At 43.6% G+C, this 26,222-nt stretch overlaps 3 protein-coding genes across 6 annotated transcripts in view; 2 read left to right on the top strand and 1 right to left on the bottom strand.

Annotated features, from left to right (window-relative positions):
* PLEKHA2 (pleckstrin homology domain containing A2) overlaps nucleotides 1-9,074 on the top strand; it is a 59,163-nt gene extending 50,089 nt beyond the window's left edge. For 2 of the 4 annotated variants that reach the window (XM_025993630.2, XM_025993632.2), the window contains 2 exons: nucleotides 4,696-4,773; nucleotides 5,212-9,074. In XM_025993630.2, the coding sequence (XP_025849415.1) occupies nucleotides 4,696-4,773; nucleotides 5,212-5,574 (441 nt within the window). In that variant the 3' untranslated portion in view covers nucleotides 5,575-9,074. The remainder of the gene's footprint in view (nucleotides 1-4,695; nucleotides 4,774-5,211) is intronic. The other 2 variants (XM_025993633.2, XM_072763479.1) reach the window with 1 other exon arrangement.
* Nucleotides 9,075-9,301: 227 nt separating this feature from the next.
* HTRA4 (HtrA serine peptidase 4) lies at nucleotides 9,302-22,540 on the top strand. Its single transcript, XM_072763477.1, has 9 exons — nucleotides 9,302-9,891; nucleotides 10,306-10,405; nucleotides 11,350-11,554; nucleotides 12,410-12,604; nucleotides 13,039-13,071; nucleotides 14,538-14,652; nucleotides 15,035-15,092; nucleotides 15,502-15,597; nucleotides 19,047-22,540. The coding sequence occupies exons 1-9, from the start codon at nucleotides 9,414-9,416 to the stop codon at nucleotides 19,210-19,212; spliced, it is 1,446 nt and encodes a 481-aa protein (XP_072619578.1). The 5' UTR covers nucleotides 9,302-9,413; the 3' UTR covers nucleotides 19,213-22,540.
* On the bottom strand, nucleotides 21,217-26,180 carry TM2D2 (TM2 domain containing 2). The gene is made up of 4 exons (XM_025993634.2): nucleotides 25,723-26,180; nucleotides 24,836-24,923; nucleotides 22,872-22,987; nucleotides 21,217-21,947 (listed from the first exon to the last, which is right to left on the bottom strand). The coding sequence occupies exons 1-4, from the start codon at nucleotides 25,947-25,949 to the stop codon at nucleotides 21,734-21,736; spliced, it is 645 nt and encodes a 214-aa protein (XP_025849419.1). The 5' UTR covers nucleotides 25,950-26,180; the 3' UTR covers nucleotides 21,217-21,733.
* Nucleotides 26,181-26,222: the final 42 nt, after the last annotated feature.

Below are 26,222 nucleotides of genomic sequence, written 5' to 3'. Positions count from 1 at the left end.
GAGTCCTGGGATCGAGTACCACATTGGGCTCCTTGCATGGTGCCTGCTTCTCAACCTCTGCCTGTGTCTCTGCCTCTCTCTGTGTGTCTTTCATGAATAAATAAATAAAATCTTAAAAAAAAAAAAAAAAAGCAACCTGGTACAGAGCCCAAGATGTAGAGGGTGTGGCCACAGACAACTGGGAGAGACCAGCTTGTGGGGACCAGCTGTGATGGCAGGTGGATCATGGTGACCAAGATCCAGGATCTGGGAGTAGTGGGGTATCTAATCTTGGGGTGTCAGCAAGCTTATCAGCAGGTAGACTGTTGTCAGTCTTGGACAAGGATCAAAATGAGATTTCAATCCTTGGAATACAAGGCATGCAGTGTTCACCATTTCCCCATTTCTCAGTCATAGAAGGTCAAGGGTATTAGGTTGGAGGATTTAGTTATTCCAGATGAGAAATGCTGTGGTGCAGGCTGGTTTGAGTAACTTGGCATAAGCCCAGCTGTCAGAATTAGGATGCTATGTCAGGTTAAGAGTGGTAATATGAGGGCTCAAATGTCAATTTCAATTGCAGAGTGTTGGGCTAGAATAGAACTCTTTGGATACTTACTGTTTTAATTAATTTATTTATTTATATTTCTTTTCTTTTCTTTCTTTTCTCTTTCTTTCTTTTCTTTCTTTCTTTCCTTTCTTTCTTTCTTTCTTTCTTTCTTTCTTTCTTTCTTTCTTCTTTCTTTCTTTTCTTTTCTTTCTTTCTTTCTTTTCTCTTTCTTTTTCTTTCCTTACTGTTTTAATTTAGACTACAGGGTGAATGACATCATTTAGAACTGTGTAGTACCCAGCCTCGACAATCAAATGTGGCTGGGCGGTGTCTAAAGACAGGACTGATTCCTGGGGAGAGGACAGGGATTTTTAGCTGTTGGGTAGGGGGCAGTGCTGAGGTTGGGAATAGAATGAAGATGGAGAATCCTACAAATGTTGGATAGCTGGAGTGGAAACCACCACGGTAGGTCCTGGAGGCTTGTTACTGATGACCCCTGGAATTCATTGCTTCAAACCATTGCATCCGTCATGGTACTGGGTTCATAGTAGGTGCTGGGTAAAAAAAGCTCCTTGGACTACAATAAACCTCAGGCTGCAGTTCCTCTCACCTCAGAAACTGTTCTCAAGGACAGAAACCCTACTTTTTCTGTCCAGCCAGTGCCAGAAACAAATACACACACTTAGGTATGCAGGAAGAGGTGAAGGTCTGGGTGTGGCACTTCCCTTTTTGTTCTCCTGAGTCTTAAGCATCTTTTAGGCTTTTTGTAATTCACTCTGGGGTGCATGGACTTTTTTTTTTTTTTTTTTAAACGTCTGGTTCACCTTTGAGCAGTTGCTTTAAGATATTTTGGGGGGTTTTGATGAAAGCTAAGCATAGGCTTTCCGTTAAAGATAGACATACACATATGCCATATGTTTGCATACAGTTTTTGAGGTTTCACTGAATTTTTGTTGCCAGTGAATCCCAGGTCTGAAACTACTAATAGAAATTATAATTGTGATCTCAATAAAGTGAGAGTCTGTATGTTTTCATTCTTGTCACAATATCTGCTTTTCTATTTGGGTAATATTTTCATTTTATTGTTTTTTAAGTAGCCTCCACACCCAGGGTGGAGCCCAAAGTGGGGCTTGAACTCATGGCCGTGAATTGAGACCTGAGCTGAGGTTAAGAGTTGGATGCTTAGCCAATTGAGCCACCCAGGCACCCACTGAATAATATTTTTAAATAACATTTGTTAAACATTAAAATAATGCTCACTAATGTTTATTATTACTATCTTCATGTCTAGGTTAGCTCCATAGGTTATCTAACAGAAAATGTCCTTAAGTAGGATTAGAGAATGGGGGAAAAATATAATTAGCAAACATTTTCCAACTCTTAATTACTAAATGTTTTGAGAAAGAGATTTAATTATTTTGCCTATCATATTAGCAAAGACCTAAAAAAATTCTAATACTTAATTCTAGCAAGTGTGTGCACAAAAATAATAATACAGTGGTGGCAAATGAAATCTATATTGTTGGCTAGAAATCTGGGTAGATGTAAGAAGAGCCTTAAAAGACTGCATACTCTTTAGAAACATTCCCAGGAGCTGAAGAATCTTAAGAATGAGAAAAGCTTTGTGCACACATGTGTGAACAGCAGCATTGCTTATATTAGAGGGGAACTGGAAACTATTTAAGTGTGTTTTAGATGATTTTGTGTCTGACTCCCCAGATGTTAAGTTGGGTAGTCCCTCGTTTTCTCTTAGTGGCTCCTTGTTAGATGGAGGCTGGGGTGAAGACCATTAGGCTCATGGTGTTTTAGGTTCCTGGAGAAACATACAAGTGTGTCAGTGGGTCTCATAGGACAGTCAGATAGGTGGCCTGTGGCTTGTGGAGCAACATTTGGCATGGGGGTTCTGTGTTGTGCCCGGGGGGTGGGGTGGGGGTAGAAGTAGCTTAATAGCCCTGGAAACTGTAATCATACGGATTGTGCAATCTGTTTCACAAAAATGCTGGACCCTCTGTATGATGTGGAAGGTGTTTGTCTCTCCCTCAGATCCCATCTCCATCTCTCCCGGTCTTCTGACATTTCCCCTTACCAAATCCTCTGTCTCCCTTGAAGGAAAATATCTGAGAAATGCTCTAACTGGTGGACAATTTAATTACCTCCATCTCATTCAACTCAAAGTAGCCAAATAGGTTATCTTACTTGATCTTGACAATTTAATCCTTAGGTAGGAATTATCTGCAGTTTGAGTATGAGGAAACTGAAAAAAAAAAAATCTCAAGGAGAGGCCAGTTAACATATATATAGCGTTGGAATTTAAGACTTCCTTCATGTCCCTTGTGTAATGATAATGAACAACAATAACTAACATTTTAGAAGCCCTTTCTGTGTGTTGGGCACTGTTCATACTTCTTTACGTACATGAGTTCATTGCCTTTTCTCAGTGCTTCTACTTGTGGACCAGGGTAGCCCTGAGATTAGTAAAATACCTTCTGGAAGAATCTTGGACACCTGGTCCTGTTTCTATTTTTGGACTAAGGATGCATTTGTCTTTTTCTTGGAAAACCAACCATCCAGTTGTCACCCAACTGGGAAATGCCCAGGGGAGAGAGAATCAGGTAAATTTGCAGTTCTAGCATGTGAGAGAGGGGGTGTTCATAGTGGGCATTTGTTGCTACACCTGCTAAACCCACTGTGCAAGGATGTGAAACCTTTTCTTTTTCTTTCTTTCTTTTCTTTCTTTCTTTCTTTCTTTCTTTCTTTCTTTCTTCTTTCTTTCTTTCTTTTTCTTTCTCTTCCTTTCTTTCTCTTCCTTTCCTTTCCTTCCTTTTTTCTTTTCTTTTTCTTTTTTTTTTTTTTTTTAAAGATTCCATTTACTTATCAGTGAGAGCAATCGAGCATGAGATAGCATGAGGGGGGAGAGGTAGAGGCAGAGAGAGAAGCAGACTCCCCGCTGAGGAGGGAGCCCAAACCCAGGACCCTGGGACCATGACCTGATGAATTAAAGGCAGACGCTCAACCACTCAGCTATCTAGGTGCCCCTAAAACCGTTTATTTTCTGAGTGTCTTCTGCACACACCTAACCAGTAAGGGTTTGTTTGGGGTGACAGAAAGGGGTCATATTTTAACCTGATACAATGCAATGTGAAAGAATAATTTGGAGGATGGAGAAAGTGAGGGACCTATGTGGACTGTTTTGTGGGCTGGAGTGTGGCATTCACATATATATACCTTACCTAGGCACACAAATGCACACTTGTGATGTGGGTGGTACTGTTAGGGGAAGGCACAGGGGGCGGAGAGAGATTAACAAATGGAAAGCTCTGGAGGTCAGGGATTTGGTCTTGGTCTCATCTCTGTGCTTGGCACCTGATGCCACGTGTTAGACTGAGGAGGGCTACAGCAAACATTTGCTAGGTCCACTTGACCCCCTGTAAGGCTGGAAGGCACAAAGAATACCCAAGGCTCCACCTGCCGCTGCTCGCCCATTTGATTTTCCTTCATTTCTTCACAGAGCTGCTGCTGCCCCCTTCTGGGGTTGGTAGGTATTTCTGGGGGATATGCTTTTTAATGGTTCAGCAGGATAATTAATTATCTGTTGGTAAGCTTGGTGCTGGGTATCTACTAAACTCCAGGCCTGGATGGAGTCCTGACAGACCCAGGTCACTTGTGCTCCTAGGGGAGCCCTGTTCCTGGAGATAACATGTACCTTGGAGGATTTGTAGAGGATTTGGCTTTAGCGGGACTGGAGTTGAAAATGGGAGTATTCTGTTTGAATATCTGTGGTAGAAAGATGTCTGCACGGGGAGTGAGGAGAACTGAAATCTAGAACAACTATAAATTTTGAACTTTGGCTTTCTGGGCCTCCTTTCCCTTCTCTGTAAAACAGGATCTTAGGCCAGGCCAGTTGTGTTCGAGTGAGGGTGAGGGGCTTCAGCAGGTACGCCTCTGCCTCACTGCAGAGCAACTCCACTTTGAGCAGTTTTGTTTATGTGGTGTTAGATAAGAGTTTGCAGGAAACAAATGTCCTCAAATGTCTGAGAGCCCCTGGACTGGATGAACCTCTGGGATCCATCCAGCTCTAATGGTGTGATGTTTTTAGAATTGAATCACAGACTTGAGAGCTGAAATCATAGTGTGTAAGATTTCTCCTAAGTGCTCTGGGTGTTTTTCAGGCGGACAGTCCAGAAGACATGCACAGCTGGATTAAGGAGATCGGGGCAGCTGTCCAGGCCCTCAAGTGCCACCCCAGAGTAAGTCACTTCCTTTCGTCATAGTCACTGTCAACTTAGAGATGAATTCTCTTTGAGTGGGCAGGTTTTATTTGGTGATGTAGGCAAGCAGCCTGGCCCTTGATGCAGCTGAAGCTGTCCTGTTTGTTTTCTCTTTCTACTAATTTAGGTACAAAGCTTTATTTTTTGTTTTGTTTTGGTTTTGGTTGTTGGAAAGAGGTGACGGGTAGGGTTGGGTAAAGAAACAGAGTCTGCAATATATTCTACACATCTCCCTGCCAAGCAGACCTTGACATATCTGGAGTGAGTCATGTTGGTCATACTTGATTTCTGTAGACACATGTCTCCGGACCTATGAGGTGGTGATCCTGGGTGGGTGTTCTTCCTGGAGCTTTGGGATAAACATGGTCAGGAAAGGCCTTATTTTCCTTTGGTTTTTTCTTCCCTGTTATTTTGTAGGATATGTCCTTTTCCAGATCCATCTCTTTGACTCGCTCTGGAAGCTCCAGCCACTCCGGGGGGCCCAACTCTTTCCTGTGCAGGGGGCGGCCACCTGTGGAAGAGAAAAAAGCTCTCTGCAAAGCCCCCTCGGTGGCTTCGTCCTGGCAACCCTGGACACCTGTTCCCCAGGCCAGGGACAAGCTGCTTCCCGCTGAAGAGACTCCTGGGGACTCTTTGCTCATGTCTCGCCTTGGGGAGAGCAGTACTTCTGGGGTGTTGCCCAGCTCCCGGATAAGGCACAGGTCGGAGCCCCAACACCCCAAGGAGAAACCATTTCTGTTCAGCCTTGATGATGAGAGCATACGGACTTCTGATGTGTGATAGAGCACAGTGTTCTGGGAGGTGGGGGAGGACTCAAGAAAAGGAGGCCATGACTCAGTTTCTCTACCTTTTGGAGGACAGTCAGAGACCCTTTGGCACTCATATTCCTGTGGATGCTCTGTGGGGGGGTGGGGGCCATCCAGCGGGCCTTTCGTTTTTGTTTTAAATACCAATACAGTGTATTTAACTTGGGAAGTCACTAGGTTAGACTTGTAGGCATGCACAGTAGAGAGCAGGTTGCCACCAATTTGACTACTCTGAGGTCTTCCTGGTGAGAGGAGGTTGGGAGTGCAATTTCATCCCTAACCAAGTTTTATTTCCTTGTCTTAGTTTTAGTTTCTTGCTTTAGTTTCCAGGCCAAGCACAGAATCTTGGGCCAGTTATCTGGTTTATCCAATTCCTATTTATTGGCCAAGGTCTGACTATGAAGTCGGAAGGTAGTAAGTAGCCCCAGCTGAAAGCAGAAGATCCAGGCTCTAGCTTGCCTGGGATACCTTCTGAGGGGAGGGGTTAAAATCTGGGGGCTGATGGGTAGCTCTCAGAATGTCTACTAGGATAGATCCTCCCAGGGGACCTCCACAGGGGAAGAAATAGGGATCTCTTGTAAGGTATGAGGAAAGATTCAACCTCAGCATATCAGCCACTTTTGGGAATTAATTCTGTTATTGTCTATGACCCCAAATAATGTTAACATGATAGACCTGCCCACAGAGTTTGTGTGTTAGACCCTGAGGATGGGTTTGTCAGTGTTATAAGTTACAATTGTAGACAACAGAGCAGACATTTCCATTGATATGGCATTATTTGGAAGTTTGCAGGGTTAAGTGTATGATAATATCAGTGTGATAGATCAGATCTCTGTTTCAGAATGTTAGAGTTGCATTAGAGCAGGTGCTGGGAAAAGATGGACTATAGTTCATCCAGATAAACTTTTCTGATCCATGCTTTCCAGACAGAAGAAAAGGTCTGTTTTAGCACAGAGTTCTTGAATCCTTACTTCATAGCTTTCTTCAGTGGGCTGATATTAGTCTAATTTTAAGTGCTGTATATTATATACCCTGGCAGATTTGCTTTCTTTCTACTCTTTTTATTGCCCTTTGAATGAAGCCTTGTGTACTTGCATGATCAAACCTTGTAATCCGATAAGGTTCCATGTACTTAATGGTGAAGAGATACAAGGATAATCTTGAGAGATATTTATATTTTTAATAAAATAAAAACTATGCACAGAAACATTAATTTAAAGGTTCTGCATTGCCAACTAGATATTTCCCAGGTAGAAAAGCATCGATTGCATTTCCCGCCCAGATTTTTGGGTATACCTTCTTTCATTTGACAAGAAGATACTATTTCCATGGTCCCTGGGAGAATTTGTCCAACTTACATAATGACCTGCTAATCTATCAGGTTCCCTACAGGGGGAGAAAAACTAACTCATTTCTGTCTATGCCATTTATCAGCTAGATCAGTTAATTACCTTTAAATTAAAAACTAATGACTATAGGAAGATACCGAGAGAAACATTTTTACCTAAGTAAATCCCTTCCCCTTCCTTATGTCCAGATCTAATGTCATCAGAAAGCCTTAGGGGCTTGAGGGTAATCTGTGTTCCTTTCAGGCACTGTAGTTCCCTTGAAGCCTATGTCATGTTGAGAACTTTTCTTGAGTGCACTGCATTGGAGCTATTATTCATTATTATTCATAATTTAATTATTTGGCCTAGTGGTCCTGGTATAAAAAAGACATCTAGTACTGGATTTCTCTCTCTCTATCCTCTTTTTTTCAGATTCTTGTATACTTTTGTCCTCAGAAATCTATGGTTTAGGAGATAGTTATTTATGAGTGACCAAGGTTACAGCTTCAAGTAACCTGATACGTAGTCATTTCAGATTCTTAAGTCTCCTTGTCTCTGGTTTCATCCTCAGATTTTCCTCAAGAAAATTCTTCGGCTAGGTCAAAGAAAATACACAATAATTGATGTTGCACTAACAAAAATAAGTTAGGAACTTTTGAGATCCCTTTAAACATTCCCTAACTCATAAAGCTATTGTTTGGTGTTTAAACTGTGAAAATGTACCCATTTCTCTTTTGTTCAGTAAAATCTCTGCTAGAATACTATTGCTAAATTAACTGGCTATTATAATAAAGCTGATATGTTTCTTATTTCGGTAGGGCCTATTTTAAAAATGTGTTAAATTAAACATACTTATAAATCTAGATTATACTATTATGATAGAGGGAAAACAAAGACTCTAATTGGCAAATACTTGGGGAACATTGTTAACGTAGTTCCAACACCAGATAAATATAATTATCTTCAGTGAAGTCTATAAGCATTCTCATTCCCAAACCTTATTTCAGAATTCCTTTTGTGTCCATATTTCTTACCTTCTGGCCACTTTCACATCACAACTTTTTAATGTCACTACACACGTGAGTCAAAGATAGTGCATATATATAGTCAAAGCATTTGGCTTTAAATGTGTATGGAACCAGATGGAAAAAAATAGAGCAGGGATGCAGTATAGGTTAGTAGTTAAGTGTGTAGGCTCTGGAATAAATCTGAGTTAAAAAAAAAAAACCAAAAAAGGTACTGCATTTTCTTTATGTAATAAAAACCGCTGAGTTGTGCTGTTTTCATAAGACTTTTGAAGTGGTCTTGACCCAGTTTGTGTAACAGTATTACAGGTGGTCTTCCTATAATTGAACTATTTACCATCCCTGTTCTTGAGAGCTTAAGGATTTGCTTACTCAAGGTCACTTGGTGGTTGGTAAACATTGACCTTTTGCTTCCTGTGAGACATCATAAACCTACTAAGATGTAGAGTAGGTGCTGGCCAAAATAGTGGAGATTATACATTTATTTCTGAGTAGAATGCTACGCTCACTCACATGAGAAAGGGCAGAGGTAAGGTCTAGCTTTGTAGTCACTTGAAGCAAAAAGGGTTTTTGTTTGTTTTGTTTTGTTTTTTACTTCCTGAATATAACTGCTCTGCTACGGGCTAAAAGAAACTAACTTGCAGGTTCAGTAGTTGAGCGATGGAATTTGATGTTTGCTTTCACTGTTGACCAGTAACACCATTTTGGAAATTGAGCTTCCCAAATGAGCTTTAGTTTATAAACTCTGAACATGTCAAAAATGTTTAGTAAATCTTTTCTACCAACATCACTTTTTTTCCTTACTCCTTTTTTCTCAATGCTATCGCCTGCAGCAGTCATACAGTCACTCATGCTAAGTAGAATTTGAATAAAGCTAACATTAGCATAAATATACTGTTTGACCTCTTCCCCTACTGCTTATTGAAGCTGTGGCATGATTTGGTGTTTTGAACCAGTATGTTTCAGCTGTGAAATGCACTCGCTGTAAGCCCTGAGCTGAGTGCATGGAAACTGTTACGCTTCTCATTTTATGTGATCTCCTAATTGGTGTGTAGCAAAAATAGTTTTCTAAAACTGTTTTGTTGCTTGTTTTTGTAATAAAACCATGTGAAATACTGAAATATGGTGTGTGTTTTCCTAAGGCTGACCTTCTGTTGGTGAGTGGGTGATCTCTCTTGCCAGTCTGCCCCATTACCGGTTTTCTGGACCTCTCCAAGTGGGAGCCTGCAAGGGGGGAGAGCTGGGGACCTCCCTTCACGGCAAGAGGGGGAGCTGGCGCTGGGGCGGGGCGGGGCGGGCTGGGGGGGACGCGGGGTGTGTGTGTGTGTGTGCAGAGGTCGGCCAGGCTCTGCCCCTTAAAGCCCGGGGCTGACGGAGGCGGCGTCCTACCGGGAGAGGGAGGCTCTTTTTAGAGCCGTGGCGGGTCCAAAGGAACCGGAGAGCGTGGAAGAAGGGGCAGGATGACCAGCCCGCCGCCGCCGGCTGCGCTGGGACCGCTTCTCCTGCTGTGGCTGCTGCCGGCCTGGCGGCCCGTGCCGGGGGCCGAGGCTAGCACGTCGAGGCCCCCGCTGCGCTGTCCCGCGGCCTGCGAGCCCACGCGCTGCCCCCCGCTGCCCGCCTGCTCCGCGGGGTCGTCGCCGGTGCTCGACGGCTGCCGCTGCTGTCGCGTGTGCGCGGCGGCCGAGGGCGAGGCGTGCGGCGGGGCCGCGGGCCGGCCGTGCGCTCCGGGGCTGCAGTGCGGCGCGCGGCTCGGCGCCCGGCGTCTCCGCGGCGCCCGGGGGGGCACGTGCGGCTGCCCGGCGGCGGGGGCGGCGGTGTGCGGCAGCGACGGGCGCACCTACCGCAGCCTGTGCGAGCTGCGCGCCCAGAACCGCGCGGCGCGTCTCCGAGGCGCGCTCCCGGCCGTGCCGGTGCTGAAGGGCGACTGCGCGGGGCGAGGTGAGCGCCGCCCGCGGCTCGGGGTGCTCGGGGCGCTCGGGGCCCTCGCAGCTCCCGCCCGCGCCTTTGCCTCCGGAGTCAACGACGCGTTCCCAGTTTTCTCTCCTTCTTGGGTGTCGCCTTACCAGTTCCTGCGTGGTTTCTCCCCGCTTGCCTCCCCGGGCCTGTTAAATACCATCCCCCCCCCCCTTTTTTTTCTTCTCTTACCCACCCGGGATAACAGGTGTCGTTCCCTCAAGGCGCATCCTTCGAGTTAAGAGGTCCTTAGCTCTTAACTCTTTGCAGCCAACAGAGAGGGAGCCCGACGGGAGGAGCGGGAGGGAAGGGGGAGAAAGCGGTCTCCAGCCGAGCGGGAGGGCTTGCAGAGGACGCCCGGCGCGCCCAGGCCCCCAGGAACCAAGCATTTCTTCCCAGGGGCCTGGAGTGTCGGCCGGCTCCGGAGCCGGTACAACTTCCTCGCGGCGGTGGTGGAGAAGGTGGCGCCCTCAGTGGTGCACTTGCAGCTGTTCCGCAGGTAAGGGAGGCAGGAGGAGGCCGCCCGCCGGCCTCCCCGCGGCACCCGGCTCCAGGGCCCCCCCACCCCGCCCCCGCGGCGCGGGCATCGCTGAGTCCTAAAACCCGCTGCGAGGAAATCGCGGCCCTAACAGGTTGGATAACCCGTTCGCGGTGGTTTAGCCAAAGAGCGGAAGCGTAGGGATTGCGACCTCCAGAGCCGGGCTGCTCCTCTGCACTTAGGAGCGTGGGGTTTCTCTCTCCCTCAACTCCCACGGCATAACTGAAGGTCAGATGTAGGAGCTAGCAGGCACCCCCATGGTGATCTTGCTCGGGGGCCCCTCGTTTTCATGGAAGGAAATCCGATGTCACGAGGCCACTTGGTGGTGGAACCTAAGCGGGAACCAGCCTTCTTCCACTTCCTACCTGCCTGGGTCCTCAATAATGTAGCACTGGGTGCACGTTTGCTCTCAGGAGTGTGATTAGGGTAGGCCTCTCTGAAGCAGAGGGGTGCTGCTCTGACCAGCACTGGAGAAGGAGGCGAGGGGGGTTGTCCCTGGAAAAGGAGAGTTGGCATCAGCTCTCTGTTCTGCTCCTAAGAGGTGGCCAGGGCACTGAACATGAGGAGTCTAAGTACTCGTGCAGAGAATGAAAACACAGGGGGCACCTGGGTGGCTCAGTGGTTGAGCCTCTGCCTTTGGCTCAGGGTGTGATCCCAGGGTCCTGATATGGAGTTCCCCACAGGGAGCCTGCTTCTCCCTCTGCCTATGTCTCTGTGCCTCTCATGAATAAATAAATAAAATCTTAAAAAAAAAAAAGTAAAAAAAACACAGACGGGATAGTAAAATGTCTGAGAAAACTGTGGTGGAGGTGTGTTTGATCAATGAGAGGTTCCCATGTCCCCAGACTGTGATGGATCCCCTGATTTTCCTGCCCTCTGCTTATGCTGTTGTCTTGTGGGGACAGGTCACCTCTTAGCAGCAAGGATATGCCTGCATCCAGCGGCTCTGGGTTCATAGTGTCTGAGGATGGGCTCATTGTTACCAATGCCCACGTAATCACCAACCAGCAGCGGATCCAGGTGGAGCTCCAGAGTGGGGTCCAGTATGAAGCCACTATCAAGGACATTGACCATAAATTGGATCTTGCGCTGATTAAGATTGAGCCAAACGTGAGTGTGCAAGGGCCAAATCAGTCTGTACATCTGGAGATTTTCATCAGTTTGCTGCCATTTCCCTCACTGCCCCATTCCCACGTATCTTTTTTTTTTTTTTAACCTGGTATATGTTCTTTGCTAAATTTCCTTTTTCCCTATTTTCCACTCTTATTTTCTTTTATGCCTGTTTGTATGTCCCTAACAATTTCTATTAACTATCCAGCCTCCTTTACCTCCTCCTTCAACAGCTGCTGCTCCTGGGAAACCTCTCTCTGCTTGCCTTAGAATACTAGGACTGATTACAATGGATTCGAGGATGCTAAGGAATACTTTGAGGTCCTTGCTTCACAGTGTGGTCTGCACAACAGCAGCATTGACATTATCTGAGAACTCTTAAAAAATGTACAATCTAAGATCCCACCCTGGTCTACTGAGTCAGAATCAGCATTTTAATAAGATCCCTGAGTGATTCATGGGCACATTAAAGTTTGAGAAGCACTGCTCTGGGCCATCTCCTTTCTGTTTGTGGTTTGGTTTTGACTATAGAATTCTGAGCTGGTATAGTGCTAAGTGAGTTGCTAATATCAGTGGTATGTTCACCAGCTACTTCACTGCTGGCTTAGTTATAGGAATTTCTACAAAGCAATAATTTTAGACTTTAGAGATGATCCTGATCATCTTACGGAGTGACAGTTGGTGGTTGCTGGGATTTGAGGAAGAAGCATTAGGGACTTGTAGAACCTAGGTGAGTGGGTGGGTGATTCTTGCATTGGCAGTGTCAGATGTGGGTTGTGCACAAATACTGGTTGATTCTCTTCTTGATTTGTTCTTCACCTCTCTACCCTTCCCACCCCTCCTGGCTGCGTGCAGGGTGACCTTCCTGTATTGCTGCTGGGAAGGTCATCCGACCTGCAGGCTGGAGAGTTCGTGGTGGCCTTGGGCAGCCCATTTTCTCTGCAGAACACAGTGACTGCAGGAATCGTCAGCACTACACAGCGAGGGGGCAGAGAGCTGGGGCTGAAGGATTCAGACATGGACTATATCCAGACTGATGCCATAATTAATGTAAGTCACTTGGGAGGGCCATCCTCAGCTGATAAGGTAGGGCAGGACAGGGAGAAGAGCATGTCAGAATGCCCTCATGTCCCTTTGGTCTGTTGGGGCTGTGCAAAGTCCAGTTGGATTCTCACGGGAGGGATGGAATGCCATGTTGTTAGAGTCTAGCCGGTTTGATGTGATCTTTGGCATCCATGATATTGGGTTGTCTCTTAGGGTCTGTCCTAGAGGCCACCCCTACTGTAGAAGGTGATGGTCCTCTTGCTGTTGTCCTTTACCTGCACTGACTTCCCTGTTGGTGATGACAGTGGGCACGGCTTTGCTTGCCTGGGAGGAACAGGGGCTCACCAGAGCAGGGTGCTGTTGGTAAGCCTCTTTAGGGACTCTGTATAAATGCCAAGGAGAAAAGCAGCACTGATGACTTTTTCAAAATCTGTCTTCAGCACGGCAATTCTGGGGGCCCCCTGGTGAACTTGGTAAGTGGCTACTTTCCTTGCTGCTTCTTGTCTCTTCCGAACTTTCAAAGACTTTCACATTCCATGATGCAGACCAGAGATCTGTGGATAGGACACTTTCTATTATCGCACCTTAAGTAAATGGTTAGCAAAACTTTAAGGTCGTTGGTGGATTTATCATCACTTGTCACATGGCATGTGATCTCACCCAAGTGATGGTGCCAGGGTTCACTTCTGCTTATTGACATCTCTTCAACATGCTTTCTGTTTTCATCGTGCAGTTAACAAAAGTTAACTAAACTGTATGTTGGATGTCCAACTGTACTATGAAATGTCGATCCTTGAGGACTCCCTGCTGCTACATATGAAGATCTGTCCCTCATCCCAGAATGCCAACTACATGACGTGGTCTGTTGAGGTTTTTAGACCTGAGATAGAAAAGCCACAGTGAGAACCCATTACACTGTCTTTTATTTAATTTGTAAAGTTTTATTCAGCATCTCTAGTGGAAATGCAAGCATTTCTAGTTGCTCAAATACACTGAAAATAGAGAGTGCAGTGCTATTTGATATACAGTCTGTGATCATGCTAAGGCCCTTTGGGCTGTTTTCGGTTCCTTACACATTATACTTGCTCTTTGGAGGATGAATCATTATGTGAAATTACTGAGCCCTTCTTAACTCATAGCAACGCGGGTAATTTTTTTGTGCCTGCTTTCTCCAGTAGACAACGAGTTTACTAGAGCAGGGGTGACATGCAGACCATCAGACCACACTCCAGATCTACTGAGTTATGATATGTATTATAATATGACCAGAAGTCTCCTTTCTACCCTTCCCATGACCCAATGAAGGCTAAAGGATGATGAGGTGCACGAAGATGAAAGTGGTTCCCACTTCTTAGCTTTGTTCTCAGAGGTCAATCAGCTAATTCTGAAATTTCACTGAAGTGTTATTGCAAATCCAACAGCGTTTTCTTTTCCATATTTATTTTTAGTTTCATAAATAGTCCTTGTCCCCTTCACGGTGTCAACATACAAACTGTGGCTCACTTTTAAAATCATTTGGTGAAGGAGAAAATGAACTCAAGCTTAAAAAAAATTTCCTCAGAGGCACCTGGGTGGCTCAGGGCATGATCCCGGAGTCTTGGGATGGAGTCCTGCATCTGGTTCCTGGCACGGAGCCTGCTTCTCCCTCTGCCTGTGTCTCTGCCTCTCTCTCTGTGTCTCACATGGATAAATAAATAAAATCTTAAAAAACAACAACAACACCTTCCCTCAGTGGTGATTTGCACAGGGCAGGGCCCCCCGGGCCCCCTGTCCTCCTACACGCCCCCCCCCCCTCCCCCCCGCCCCAGCCTGCCTCTCCTCTAGCCCCTCTGTGCTCTGGACCTCCCTGACTAGCCTCACTCTCTCTTCTGCTGGTCCTGGCTTTGCATTGGCCACTTTGCACAACTTGGCAACCCAGTGAGGTCTCCTCCCTTGCCAGGATGGTGATGTAATTGGCATAAATACACTGAAGGTGACAGCGGGAATCTCCTTCGCCATTCCCTCCGATCGAATTCGACAGTTTCTGGCAGAATTCCACGAGCGGCAGTTGAAAGGTAATGGGGGTGGGGGGTTTCTCCCCCTCCTGCTTTTCAGGAATACTCGGGCTATTGTGGAGATCGCCATGGGGTTCTGTGGACCAGGGGTCCCTGGTTCGGGTGGCAATATGGGCAACTAGGCACAAAACCAGGCATGTGTCCTGCCCAGAAATAGGTGAGTTATGGCAGAAAGGAAACCCATGGGCTGGAGATGAGAGGTGGACGGCAGCAGTGTCAGTGCTAGTGACTAAAGGTTCCCTGAAGCGTGTTTTCATTGCTGACAGCCTGAAAGGGCAGCTACAATTATAGTATGGATATTCTGTGACTTGCTGTCTTTTTAGGCTCTGCCAAAAGGAAAGACGTTTTGTTGTTAGTAACACCCTATAACTTTCCTTTCCAGGAAAGGCTCTTTCACAGAAGAAGTATCTCGGTCTGCGGATGCTGCCTCTCACTATGAAGTAAGCAGGGGTTTCAGTATGTCTGGGTTGTTTTTCAGAAGCAAAGGGCACACATGGACAGTCTTAACAGGGAATCTAAAGCATGTGGACCACAGTTAGCTACTCTTGGGAGAGTAGGCCCTGTTATCACAGGGTAGGTATCTGCCTCTGCCTGCACCAATATTTGACACTATGTTTCAGTAGCTTCTTTCGCTATGGCTATACCTGATAATGTCCAATGATTTGGGGCTTTGGTAGAGAACCGGGCCACCCCCAGGTTAGAATAACTGTGATGGAATCCTCCCTGGCTGCCTGAAGCCTTGAGTAGAACATATGAGAGTACCTGTTGAGTTGGAGGCTTTGACTGGGGCTCAGGTGGTGAATTCATTGTTTCTTAATCTTCTGGGAAACCTTTTCTCACTTTTCTTAGCCTTCTTCAAGAGATGAAAAGGCAAGATCCAGATTTTCCTGATGTGAGTTCTGGGGTTTTTGTGTATGAGGTGATTCAAGGAACGGCTGCTGAAAGGTAAGAGCTCAGGCCTTGGCCCAGCTAGGGCACCATGGTAAATATGTGGATTGAGATGTGCACTGTGAGTACAGTGGCTCAGCCCACACATGGCTGTTAACACTGAGATGTGGCTGGTGTGACTGAGGAAGTGAATCTTGTCTAATTTTAATTTATGTAAATTAAAACCCCAGAGGCAATCAATATAAAATATTTTTCCATTAAACATACCTTTTGTTTTGGAAGGACTGCCTTTAATTACTGCATTGTTTAAGATGTTATACAGTAGCACAACCGTTGTATGTTGTTTCTAGTGGATTTCAAAGACATCTATGAAACAGTCTAAAGTACCTATTAATAATTTAAAAAATTATGCGTTAAAGTAATAATACCTATATTGTGTTAAATAGGTATTTTATTAAAATGAGTTTCATCTATTTTGAAAGAAATTTTTTTTTTAAGGTTTTATTTATTTATGAGAGACACAGAAAAAGAGGCAGAGACACAGGCAGAGGGACAAGTAGGCTCCCTGTAGGGAGCCCGATGTGGGACTCAATCCCAGGACCCCAGGATCATGCCCTGAGCCAAAGGCAGATACTCAACTACTGAACCACCCAGGTGTCCCTATTTTTAAAGAGATTTCTAAAATTAAGGAAGTTTTTTTAAAAATGTGACTCCCAGAAAATTTAAAATGACACATGTGGCCTGTCTTACATTTCTATTGGACAGTGCTGATTTAGATTTGTGTACCTGTGTCTGGAAGGACTTTTTTGGGGGAGGGGATGATTCTTTTTTCTTGTAGCCCAAGCATTCATGATGAGTTAATAGCATAAGTTTAAACTAATTTTGCTAGCAATTCTTGAATCTACTTTCGATACCTTAGTTATTAAGAATAGGAAAGATTCGGGAGGGCTAAAGTTTAAGAATATATTTTAGGTACTTTAAGATACTTTTTTCTTGAACTCTGGAAGACTATATCAGACGCCAGCACTGAATGAATGAATGTTAATAAAGCAAAGGATAGAGCAGCTCATCAGAGAAGTGCTCCAGCTGATTTTACTCATTTTTAAACATTTATACTTACTGAGGGAAGAGGTGGCTTGTCCTACAATTATTCTCCCGGATCTCTCTCTTATACTTCTTCAGTATACCTCTCTCACTGCTTTTGTTTCTCGAGAGCTCTTTTTATATTATGGCAACTTTTTTAGTAGGGGGAAGAAACCATGGGGTACTAAAAGTTAATAGCTAAGGGTTAGGTCTCATGTTACTAAATTTGGCGTGTCATAGGCTTTTCTAGACTTTCTTGCTTCCTGCCCTTCCCCTACCCCTTTATTTTTATCTTTTGGTTCAAGGCCAAAGCTATTTCTTTCAGTTCTCCTAGTCCTTGCTGCTCAAAGTGTGGTCTGTAGACTAGCAGCATTGGCTTCACCTGGAGCTTTAGAAATGCAGAATGAAGGGTGCCTGGGTGGCTCAGTTGGTTGAGACTGGACTCTTGATTTAGGCTCAGGTCATGGCCATGGGTTGTGAGACTGAACCCCGAGTCGGGGTCTGCGTTGAGGGTGAAGTCTGCTTCTCTCTCTCTCTCTCTCTCTCTCTCTCTCTCGGTCTCTCTCTCCCTCTCCCCTCTCATGTGGCTGTGCTCTCTAAAATAAACAAATCTTAAAAAAAAAAAAAAAAAAGAAATGCAGAATGACAGGCCCCAGCACTAAATCAGAATCTGTTTTAAACAAGATCTCCAGGTGATTTGTATAAACATTAAAGTGTGGGACTACTGCTTGCTTGAAATCACTGATAAACCAGAAATCTATTATTTCTGGCTTCACCCAGTTATATCTATCTATCTATTTAATTGTTATTTATCCAATAACAATAATTACAGTAATAACAGCCAGCACTTATTAACCCCTTACTATGTCAGGCATCACTTCAAGTGTTTTACATACTTTTTGAGCCCCCAATAGTCTATGATATAGGCTTTATTTTACAGAAACAGCAGCTATTGTACAGAGAGGTAGTTCACTTGAGAGGTACATTTAAGTCAAGAGCAGGGACGTGGAATCTGGCTTAACTCCCGGATTGTCCTGTTTTGTAGCTGCTTCTCTTGTTTCTAAGAGGCAGAGCGAGTGGCAGGAAGATGGGTTTTCAAGTCTGAAAGACCCAAGGTCAAACTCTACTTTAAGTCCCTTCCAAGCTGTAGCACATGGGATAGGTTATTTATTATGGCTGAGCCTCATACCCTCATTTTGGTGCATAGTATACAGTCAGCAATAACTGGCAGGTTTCTCTTTTTCTACCTATAGAACTACAGTGGATTAAATTTCTTGTTTGTGCACTGTCCCAGTCATCCTCCTGAGCTGTCCTTGTGCTAAAGGTTTTCCAGGCTTTTAGCTTTGCCCTCAAACTTCTCTTCACATCCTTTGGCTTTAAATTTGTATTAAAAAAAAAATTAACTCCACATATCTTGGTAATCCTCCCATATCCTTCCTTTGGTTCCACATTTCTTTAAAACGATGTCTCCTGGAATCATTTAATTTGATGTCTCTCTTCCAGCTTACTATTGACCTAAAGTTTCTAGAATATATATTCTATGTGAAGCAAATATATTGGAGACAAAATATAATCACAACTTTGGGGAAAAGCAGCCTAGAACCAGAGTCTTAAATATTTAGACTTGGAAGGGTGACTGGTTTTTGACTTCCTGGAAGCAGAGCAGTCATACAGCTCAACAGACTCTTCACTTCCATAACTTGTAGGTGGAGATGGGGCAAGTGAGTGAGCTCTCAAAACCAAACTGTATGGGGGAAAAGTTTATTGCTTGTGTTCTTCTTCATCTTTCCTGGGAAGACCAGGAGTATGTTTGAGGTTTACAGATAAAAAATAAAAGCAAAATTCCCTATTCCAAACCAAATCCAATAATATGGGAGGAATAAACTTTTTACATGATTCTGTTAGAAGACTGAATTTATAAAGGTAAATAGGATTGTTGTCCCTAGGTGGTTTCCTAGCATATCTTACAAGAGCCCTCGTATTTGAAAGGATTGGGCTATTTCTGGTTTCCTGTTTGTGACAGCAAAATAGGGATGCCCCAGTGACTCAGTCGGTTAAGCCTCTTCCTTTGGCTCAGGTCCTGATCACAGGGTCCTGGGATCAAGCCCCACATCAGGCTCCCTGCTCAATGTTTAATGACAGCAAAATAGGGGTGCCCCAGTGACTCAGTCGGTTAAGCCTCTTCCTTTGGCTCAGGTCCTGATCACAGGGTCCTGGGATCAAGCCCCACATCAGGCTCCCTGCTCCGCGGGGAGTCTGCTTTTCCCTCTGCTCCCTCCCCTGCTTGTGCACACATTCTCTCTCATAAAATCTTAAAAAAAAAAAATGACAGCAAAATAGTGTCATAGGAGACAGATATTAAATTCTAGATGGGAACAAATAAAACATATAATTTCATGGTCTTTTTTTTCCCCCTCTCCCAGCTCTGGGTTGAGAGACCACGATGTAATTGTCAGCATAAATGGGCAACCTGTTACCACCACAACTGATGTTATTGAAGCTGTGAAGGACAGTGATTCCCTTTCCATTATGGTTCGTCGAGGAAGTCAAACTTTGATCCTGACAGTCACACCTGAAATAATCAATTAATTATCTTGCTTTAAAGAGAAATCATCTAACAAAATCAAAGCTATATTACCTGGTTTGTATTGAAGATGTGCCAAAGATGGCAAGTTTTAGGGTCTCTTTCTTAAGAAAAATGAATGTTTTAAAATACACACGCGCACGCACACACACACACACACACACACACACACACACAGGGACTGTTAGATTAGGGTGCTCTACTGTTGCTAAGAAGCCTCACTAAAGCAAGTGAAGGACATGGTGCCAGGAAGTCTGGGAAGCTGATAACATTTTATTTAAACACAGGAAACAACTGAAAAACAGTCAGTTTCTAATTTAACCTTGACAGGACACTTGTGGATTTTAAAACTTCTCTATAGCCACAAACTGGATGTAACACCAACGTACACACCCACATACACACATGCGCACGAGTGAACAGACCTACTGAATATGAAGAGACAACCTGAATCCAGAGTGCAAAGGAAATAGAATTTTTAATAATACTACCTTTCTCAATCAGTTTTTCAGGTAGTACCACATTTGGCCAGGGTTTGTAGGTGCAGAGGATGAGCAACATTTCTTTTCTTTCTTTTTTTTTGATGAGCATCATTTCTAAGTCAAATTCAAATTGACTACTGTGGACTGTCACTGAGGAATACTAGATTCTAATGATCACCCTGCCTGTGGTCTCAGAGCCTTCTGTGAGAGGGCTTCTTTTATAGGACATATCCTTCAATAACTTATAGACTTTGACCTTTTTACCCATCCTTATCCTCCTGGCAACATTAGTAATTTTGAATCTGAAAGCTGCCAAAGTGTTGGTGTTTTTAAAGAAAATTGTTTTTGATGGGGCTTGTGAATATCCTGAAGGAGATTTTTTTCCAAAGTGTGGGATGAACCAGGATTTGTGGCTTAGCGTAGTACCTGATTTTTGGTAAGCTTTTAATTTGTTTTCCAGATTTCTCTTACAAGTTAGGTTTTTGTTTTTTTTTTTTAATAATATGGCATCTCCTTAAATTCTATGCAAAATTTTAAGTGCATTTTTTTTTCCCCTGGGGATGGGATCTAGTTTCTTCACGACCTACAACAATTTTAATTATTACTGTTACAAACAAGGTTATGGTCAATGTAGTACAGAATTCTCAAGGCAGAATAATGTTTTAATTTTTACACAATCGCCAACCATTTGATAATATAAACACAGTGACCCTATTAATCAGGGATGATAAAGCTGAAACATTTAGAAAAGCTGCTTCATAAGGATAGAACGTATCTGGTGCTATTTTAACCGATTCTTGGTCCTTAAGTAATCTATTATGATTGGTTTTAGGATTTATCCTGAATATCGGGCTTTTAGTTCTACTTGTCTGAAAAGTCCTCCTTTTACTTCATATTTAAAAGTTCTTTTCAACTTAAATTGCAAAGGATGGGAACTAAGTTTTTAAACCACTTATAATTAAGGATATTTCCTTTTATTCCCAGTGACTTGGGAATGCAAAAGCGTGGCTGTCTCTTTTTCGCAACTGCTGACTACTGTTGCCCACAGTGAGAGCTTCCAGTACCATGCCTATTTTGATGGAATGTGTTATGTTTGCCCCCATAAATTACATCTTAACTCTACCCATTGCTCAGTAATTCTGTCCTTTAAGTAAGAATCTTTTTTTCCCCCAAAGCTATGAGGCTTTTCACCTTATCTTACGTAATTGTGGAGAATTTTAGTTTTAGTTTTACAGTTAGTTGCAGGAGATCTTTCTTACCAGCCTATAACATAGACTCTCTAAACTAGTAGATAACTAATTTTCAGATAGGATAGCCAAGATGATAGCTAAACCCAGACACATCTGATTATTGTTGGGCTTTCAAAATATAATTGAAATGAAATTATTGCACAGTATATACTGCCTCTGGAGCATAATGATGTAATAATAGGGTTTATTAATAGAGTGGCTCATTTCAAATGCCCAGCTTTTGGCAAAACAAACAATTTTGAGTCTCATTCTATCTACTGAAAATACCAAACAGCACTCCAGGTTGGGAGAATTTATTCTGCAACTTGAATTCAGAAAGTCAGAATTTCAATGTGTATTAAAATCCATGGCCATTTTACTTCTGCTGAAGATTTTCATTGGTTCAGCTTCATATCTCCTCTGCAGGAAGATTTAAGGTCACAAAAGGCACAAGGCTAAAAATATTCACTGTGTTCATCTTATTGGGTTTACTTGCTCTAAAGTATTGAAGATACAGCAATGTACAGAAATACAGTATGGAAACCCCTCTACAACTTGTAAGTTAGCCATTAGCCTTTATATTTTTTATATAAGGAAAGGTACATACTTGATTCCCAAACACTGTTTGCTTGTCATTTCTAGTCTGCAAGGTGAAATTTGGGTTGTAAACCCAGAGTCCACAGAAACCTTCTTTACCAAACCCATTCCCTCCAAAGAGGGAAAGTAATGGCCAGGTCTGATATCAAGGAAGAGTTTTGAGCCTGTAGAGATGAATTCAGAAGACATGTCTCTCTGGACCATGACAACAGCTGTTCTTAGTAAACAGTGCACCAATTGCTGCCATCACTTGGCATCAGCCCTCCAGTAATAAGCAAAATAAGGTCGACAAACCACCAAATCCCAAGTCCTCCAAGTGTCAACAGCTTCCCTACTGCTGTGCCAGTGTGTCCGAGACAGAAACGGTCCACTCCAAAACATCCCAGGAAGAAAGAGTAGAGTAAAGTGGTTATGAAGTAGTGTCCTGTATATCTAGACAGAAGGAACGAAAAGGAAGATGTTTACCACATGAAAATTAAAACACTTAATGATTAGTGAATTTAACATAAGTGAAAAGATGGTGTAGCAGTTCCTCTGTGGCCTCTTCTCCTCCCCATAAAGAAAATCTCTAATTGGTCTCAAAAGAGTACGACCCAGGACATAGAGGAATACTGAGTTGGATCAGACAAGAAATAATCAAGCACATTTGCTCTGTAGGCATCCTGGGAAGAGTGGAGTCTGGGCCCCCATGTTTCTCCCACACAGGCTCCTTTCCTGAGGCTGCACTTCTGAATGCAGTTCTTTAAAGAAATGTCATCTTTCCTCACATGAACACTAATTTCCATATACTCTTCCATTGTTTTGTGGCAACTAAACATGAGGTTTCTTCAATAAGGATTTGAGTCTTACATTTGCAATTGCTCTAATATTGTCACTAAACACCACGGGCTCCATTAGCAAATGATATGAATATATTCTGTGTCTTCAAGAAAAGTGTACAGAAATGACCCTAATTCTTTTAAAGATAAACTTATTTTCCAGGGGAGAGACCCACACTTTTCATAATAAAACTTTTATTCTTCAAATATTAAGGCTATTTTCACAGGATTTATGTCTATAATAGGAATTTTGGAGCTAGATTATCTGGTCCAACACCTTTATTCTGTAGGTGAGGGACAGTTTCTGGGCTTCCAAAGCACCTTGCTAGTTGATGAATTGAGACATTTAGAACTTATGGCTTCTGGTCTCTTAAGTCCCAGTGCCCTGTTTATAACCACATTGCTCTTGTCCATGGATTATGCACAGTAATAATGTTGCCCCTTTAACACTTAAGATAAAAGTCACATCAAGAGATGACAAAGAAAAGAGCTCTACCCCTAACCAAGTACCGCCTACCCCATTCAAAGTAACACTTACTTTATACAAGGTTTATTCTCTCGTAGGAAGGTCCTAGGACTGGCACACTCAATCCCATCTAGGGCCCGGCATTGGACTGAAGTGTGTTCCACATCACCGTAGGCCTGCCCACCAAACTGTGGCATGACAACCAAAACAAAACAAACAACCTAAACTCACCAAAGCAAGTTATGCAAGATATATCTTTCTATTCACTAATTAAAGGTGACTCAGGATGATAACTGTACTAACAAAGTTGGGTTAAGCTGTGTTCAAGAGCAAGGAATTTAGTGATTCAAGGGATTTTAAATTATTCCACTCTATTTGTACATTGTTTTAAACTGATTTTTCTTCTTTATGACTAGCTTCTCCAATATAATAAAAAATTTATCATCAGTTTCATTAAATACCATTTAGAGTAGATGAACACAATGCTTTAATTATATTTACAAGAAAGAGAACACATTACTGAGCATTTGGCAATGGTCAATGTGGATTAGAGGTCTGTTTTATATATATTATAAATGAACATAATTAGGTAAGAACTTGAATATCATCTGAATCAGAACTTTTTTTTTTGGTTGTGAATGTGTGATTATCAGATATCTCTATTACATTTTTGTAGAAGTTTAAATTTCAGCAAAAAATTTCAGAACAGGACCTCTTACCATTTATGTAACTGAATTCTAGCAGAGAAAGCACAGCTGTACATTCTCCACGGGCACTTTATTAAGTACTTCACTATTATTTTCATTGGTGCATTCCTCAAAGGGAAGGGAGTCGGAAATCATACCTCCCCTGGGATTCAGTGCCTTTATACTGGTCCTCCAAGACTTGTGGGGAAAGTGGCAGTTTGAGTGCCATGACAGGATCAAGTCAGTTTTTAATTAAAATGGGCAAAAGTAGGGGCACCTGCGTGGCTCATTCAGTTGAGCATCTGACTTGATTTCAGCTTAGATTGTGGTCTTCGGGTTGTGGAATCAAGTTCTACCTTCAGGCTCTGCACTTAGCCGGAAGTCTGCTTGATATTCTCTCTCTCCCTCTGACCCCCTCCTCACCCTCACCCCCCACTGGCTTGCTGTCTCTCAAATAATCTTAAAAAAAAAATAAAGTGGGCAAAACTAAGTGATCTCTATACAGTACTTAACTTTAACCTTCAAAACCTTCATTGATAATTATCAATAGAACAAAATCTCATTGTATTGAAAACATTTCTTTATACACGATTATACTAAGAGTTGCCTTTTTGATCTTATTACTTTCAGGTTTATTCCTCTGTCTCTGATTTAGTACAAACAATATTTTCCCATAACTCTCTTATATCTGATTGAATCTTGACTTGCATTGTGCAGCACGAGGAGGAGGTATATGAACTTCACTGGTTGTGGGGAGACTAACTAGGATGTTAATAATGGAACTGAATTGAATGGCTTTTTTTCCATTCCAAGAGGCCATTGTTACCAAAGGCTTCTCCTTGAATACTATAATCTCCTACAAAGGCATATAGTGAAAGACTCCCATCTGTTTCCTAAGGATATGGTGGAAACTGCTTGCCTCATGAAAAGAAAGATCATCGGCAAAAGGAGCTTTGCCCCAAATGCACGTGTAACAAAGATAGAGCTCAATCCATTATTGGTTTTAGAAAGTGCATAAGCTTTTTTTTTTTGTTCTTTTAGGAAAGTGCACGCTTGAAGGAAATGAGGTGACATAATAGCTTTAAATCAGTCAATCTCAATAGCTCAAAGAACCAAAGACAGGTTGGTCTGTGCATTTGGGTAGTTTTGGCACAGACACCACTTCTTCCTGAGGAAATGAAATGTCTTATTCAGTCACTGATGCTGGCCATGCTGCATATTTCCAGTAAGTCATTCTAATGAAGTCTACAAAAAGGTAACTTTGTACCCCTTATACCTTTTTGTAACAGCAGTTAGCCAGTACTATTTCTCTATGGAAGAGTTTTTGTATAAAACAAAATAATAACCCACCTTGAGACAACCATAACCGAGCTCCTGGGATGCAGTTGCATTTCCAACATGATCCACTGGGTCGTCACATTCTATAAATTCATCAGGTCTGTAAATCACCAGTAAGGTCATGACCATCATTCTCATGTTTTTTCCAAAAATGGCTGTTTACATGTATATAATCAAAACAGGCAAGAGACATTTCTTCAAGTTTTCTAGGGTTTTATTCTGACAGTTCCCAAGACAAGAGATGCTGTCAGATTGAAGAAGAGCAGTCAAACAGCCATCCAAATGATCCTTTCATTGGGAGTGTTTCTGGTCCTATTTCTACCTGATTCTCCTTCTCCCATGGCTGTCTCCCTTTCCTAGGTAAAGAGCCACAAGGCTAAGGGGGCGAAACTGAAGCCAAAAGATTCCCAGTTCCCCCTGCATCTCCCAAACGCCTTTTCTTATGGACTAAAAAGAGATGTTAAAAATGACTTGGTTCTGCAACGGTTAGAATATTGCCTTTTTTTTTTTTTTTTTTTAAAAGTGCTTGTAGACAAGGTCAAGTAATTTACTCCATTCGTGGCTCATTACTAGCACCTACGATGGATTCTCCTTTGGTCAAAGGGAGCAGCATAGAGAAGGCACAACCCTGTATCCTTCTTCCGGAGACTATGTGATGTTACTCCTCCCTAGTTCTCCTCTTTCGGGATCCCAAAGGATCTGCCACGGACCCGCAAGGTTTTCCCCTGCACATTGGTGAGAGCAGTGAGAAACCTGTCATGACATTTATCTCCCGCGTGCTATCAGGTCCTCAGGTGGAGAGGGTCTGAAAAAATAAAAAGCAGCCTCCCTTCCCCTACCCAACACCCATATATCTCTGGCCCCATCGCCATCTCCGCCTCGACGACCGGGTAGCTTACAGGTAAGAGCAAAGGATGACTGGAGAGTGGGGGTCGCCATATTCCCAGCTCTGAGCGCCGGCAGAGCCCTCCGGGTGGGCGGCGCCAGCGGATGTGAGCTCGGGCTCGGCGGTAGCGTTGTGCGAGTGACTCCGAGAGACACAGTGCAGCAGAAGGAGATTTCCCAGCAGCAAAGCCGCCTGGCCGCACAGAAGTAAGTAACTCACCGGGCAACCACCCAGCACCATCTTCCCGGGGCCAGTAGCAGAGACCCGACCTCAACCACAAAGCCGGGCCCAGCAGAGCGGACCCAAGAAAGTCCTGTCTGGTCAGGCCTCTAAGCGTGGCCCCACCCCCCGCCACCAAACAGCCAATGGACGCGCAGCTCGGCGCTCCGCCCCGCGCCAGCAAGCCAATCAGAAAAGGCTGCGCAGGGGACGGGGCTGCCCTTCACTTCTCCTCGATTCCGCTTCTGGGTCTCGCGCTCCACCTACTTTTCCTAGTGCTTCCTCCAATCAGGT

Source organism: Vulpes vulpes, chromosome 7 (genome assembly GCF_048418805.1).
Source record: "Vulpes vulpes isolate BD-2025 chromosome 7, VulVul3, whole genome shotgun sequence".
In the NCBI taxonomy this organism is placed as follows: Eukaryota; Metazoa; Chordata; class Mammalia; order Carnivora; family Canidae; genus Vulpes; species Vulpes vulpes.
Note: the sequence above shows the minus strand (reverse complement) of the source record. Positions and strands in the feature narration are given on the sequence as shown.

Excerpts from the sequence above, each read along its gene's own strand:
- TM2D2 (XM_025993634.2), bottom strand. The coding sequence starts at position 25,949 with ATGGTGCTGGGTGGTTGCCCGGTGAGTTACTTACTTCTGTGCGGCCAG. Across the intron at positions 24,924-25,722 it reads GTCATCCTTTGCTCTTACCT|ACCTGATGAATTTATAGAAT; the intron begins GTAAGCTACCCG and ends GGTGATTTACAG. Across the intron at positions 22,988-24,835 it reads TCGGTTATGGTTGTCTCAAG|TTTGGTGGGCAGGCCTACGG; the intron begins GTGGGTTATTAT and ends GTCATGCCACAG.
- HTRA4 (XM_072763477.1), top strand. The coding sequence starts at position 9,414 with ATGACCAGCCCGCCGCCGCCGGCTGCGCTGGGACCGCTTCTCCTGCTG. Across the intron at positions 9,892-10,305 it reads GGGCGACTGCGCGGGGCGAG|GGGCCTGGAGTGTCGGCCGG; the intron begins GTGAGCGCCGCC and ends ATTTCTTCCCAG. Across the intron at positions 14,653-15,034 it reads CCACGAGCGGCAGTTGAAAG|GAAAGGCTCTTTCACAGAAG; the intron begins GTAATGGGGGTG and ends TTTCCTTTCCAG.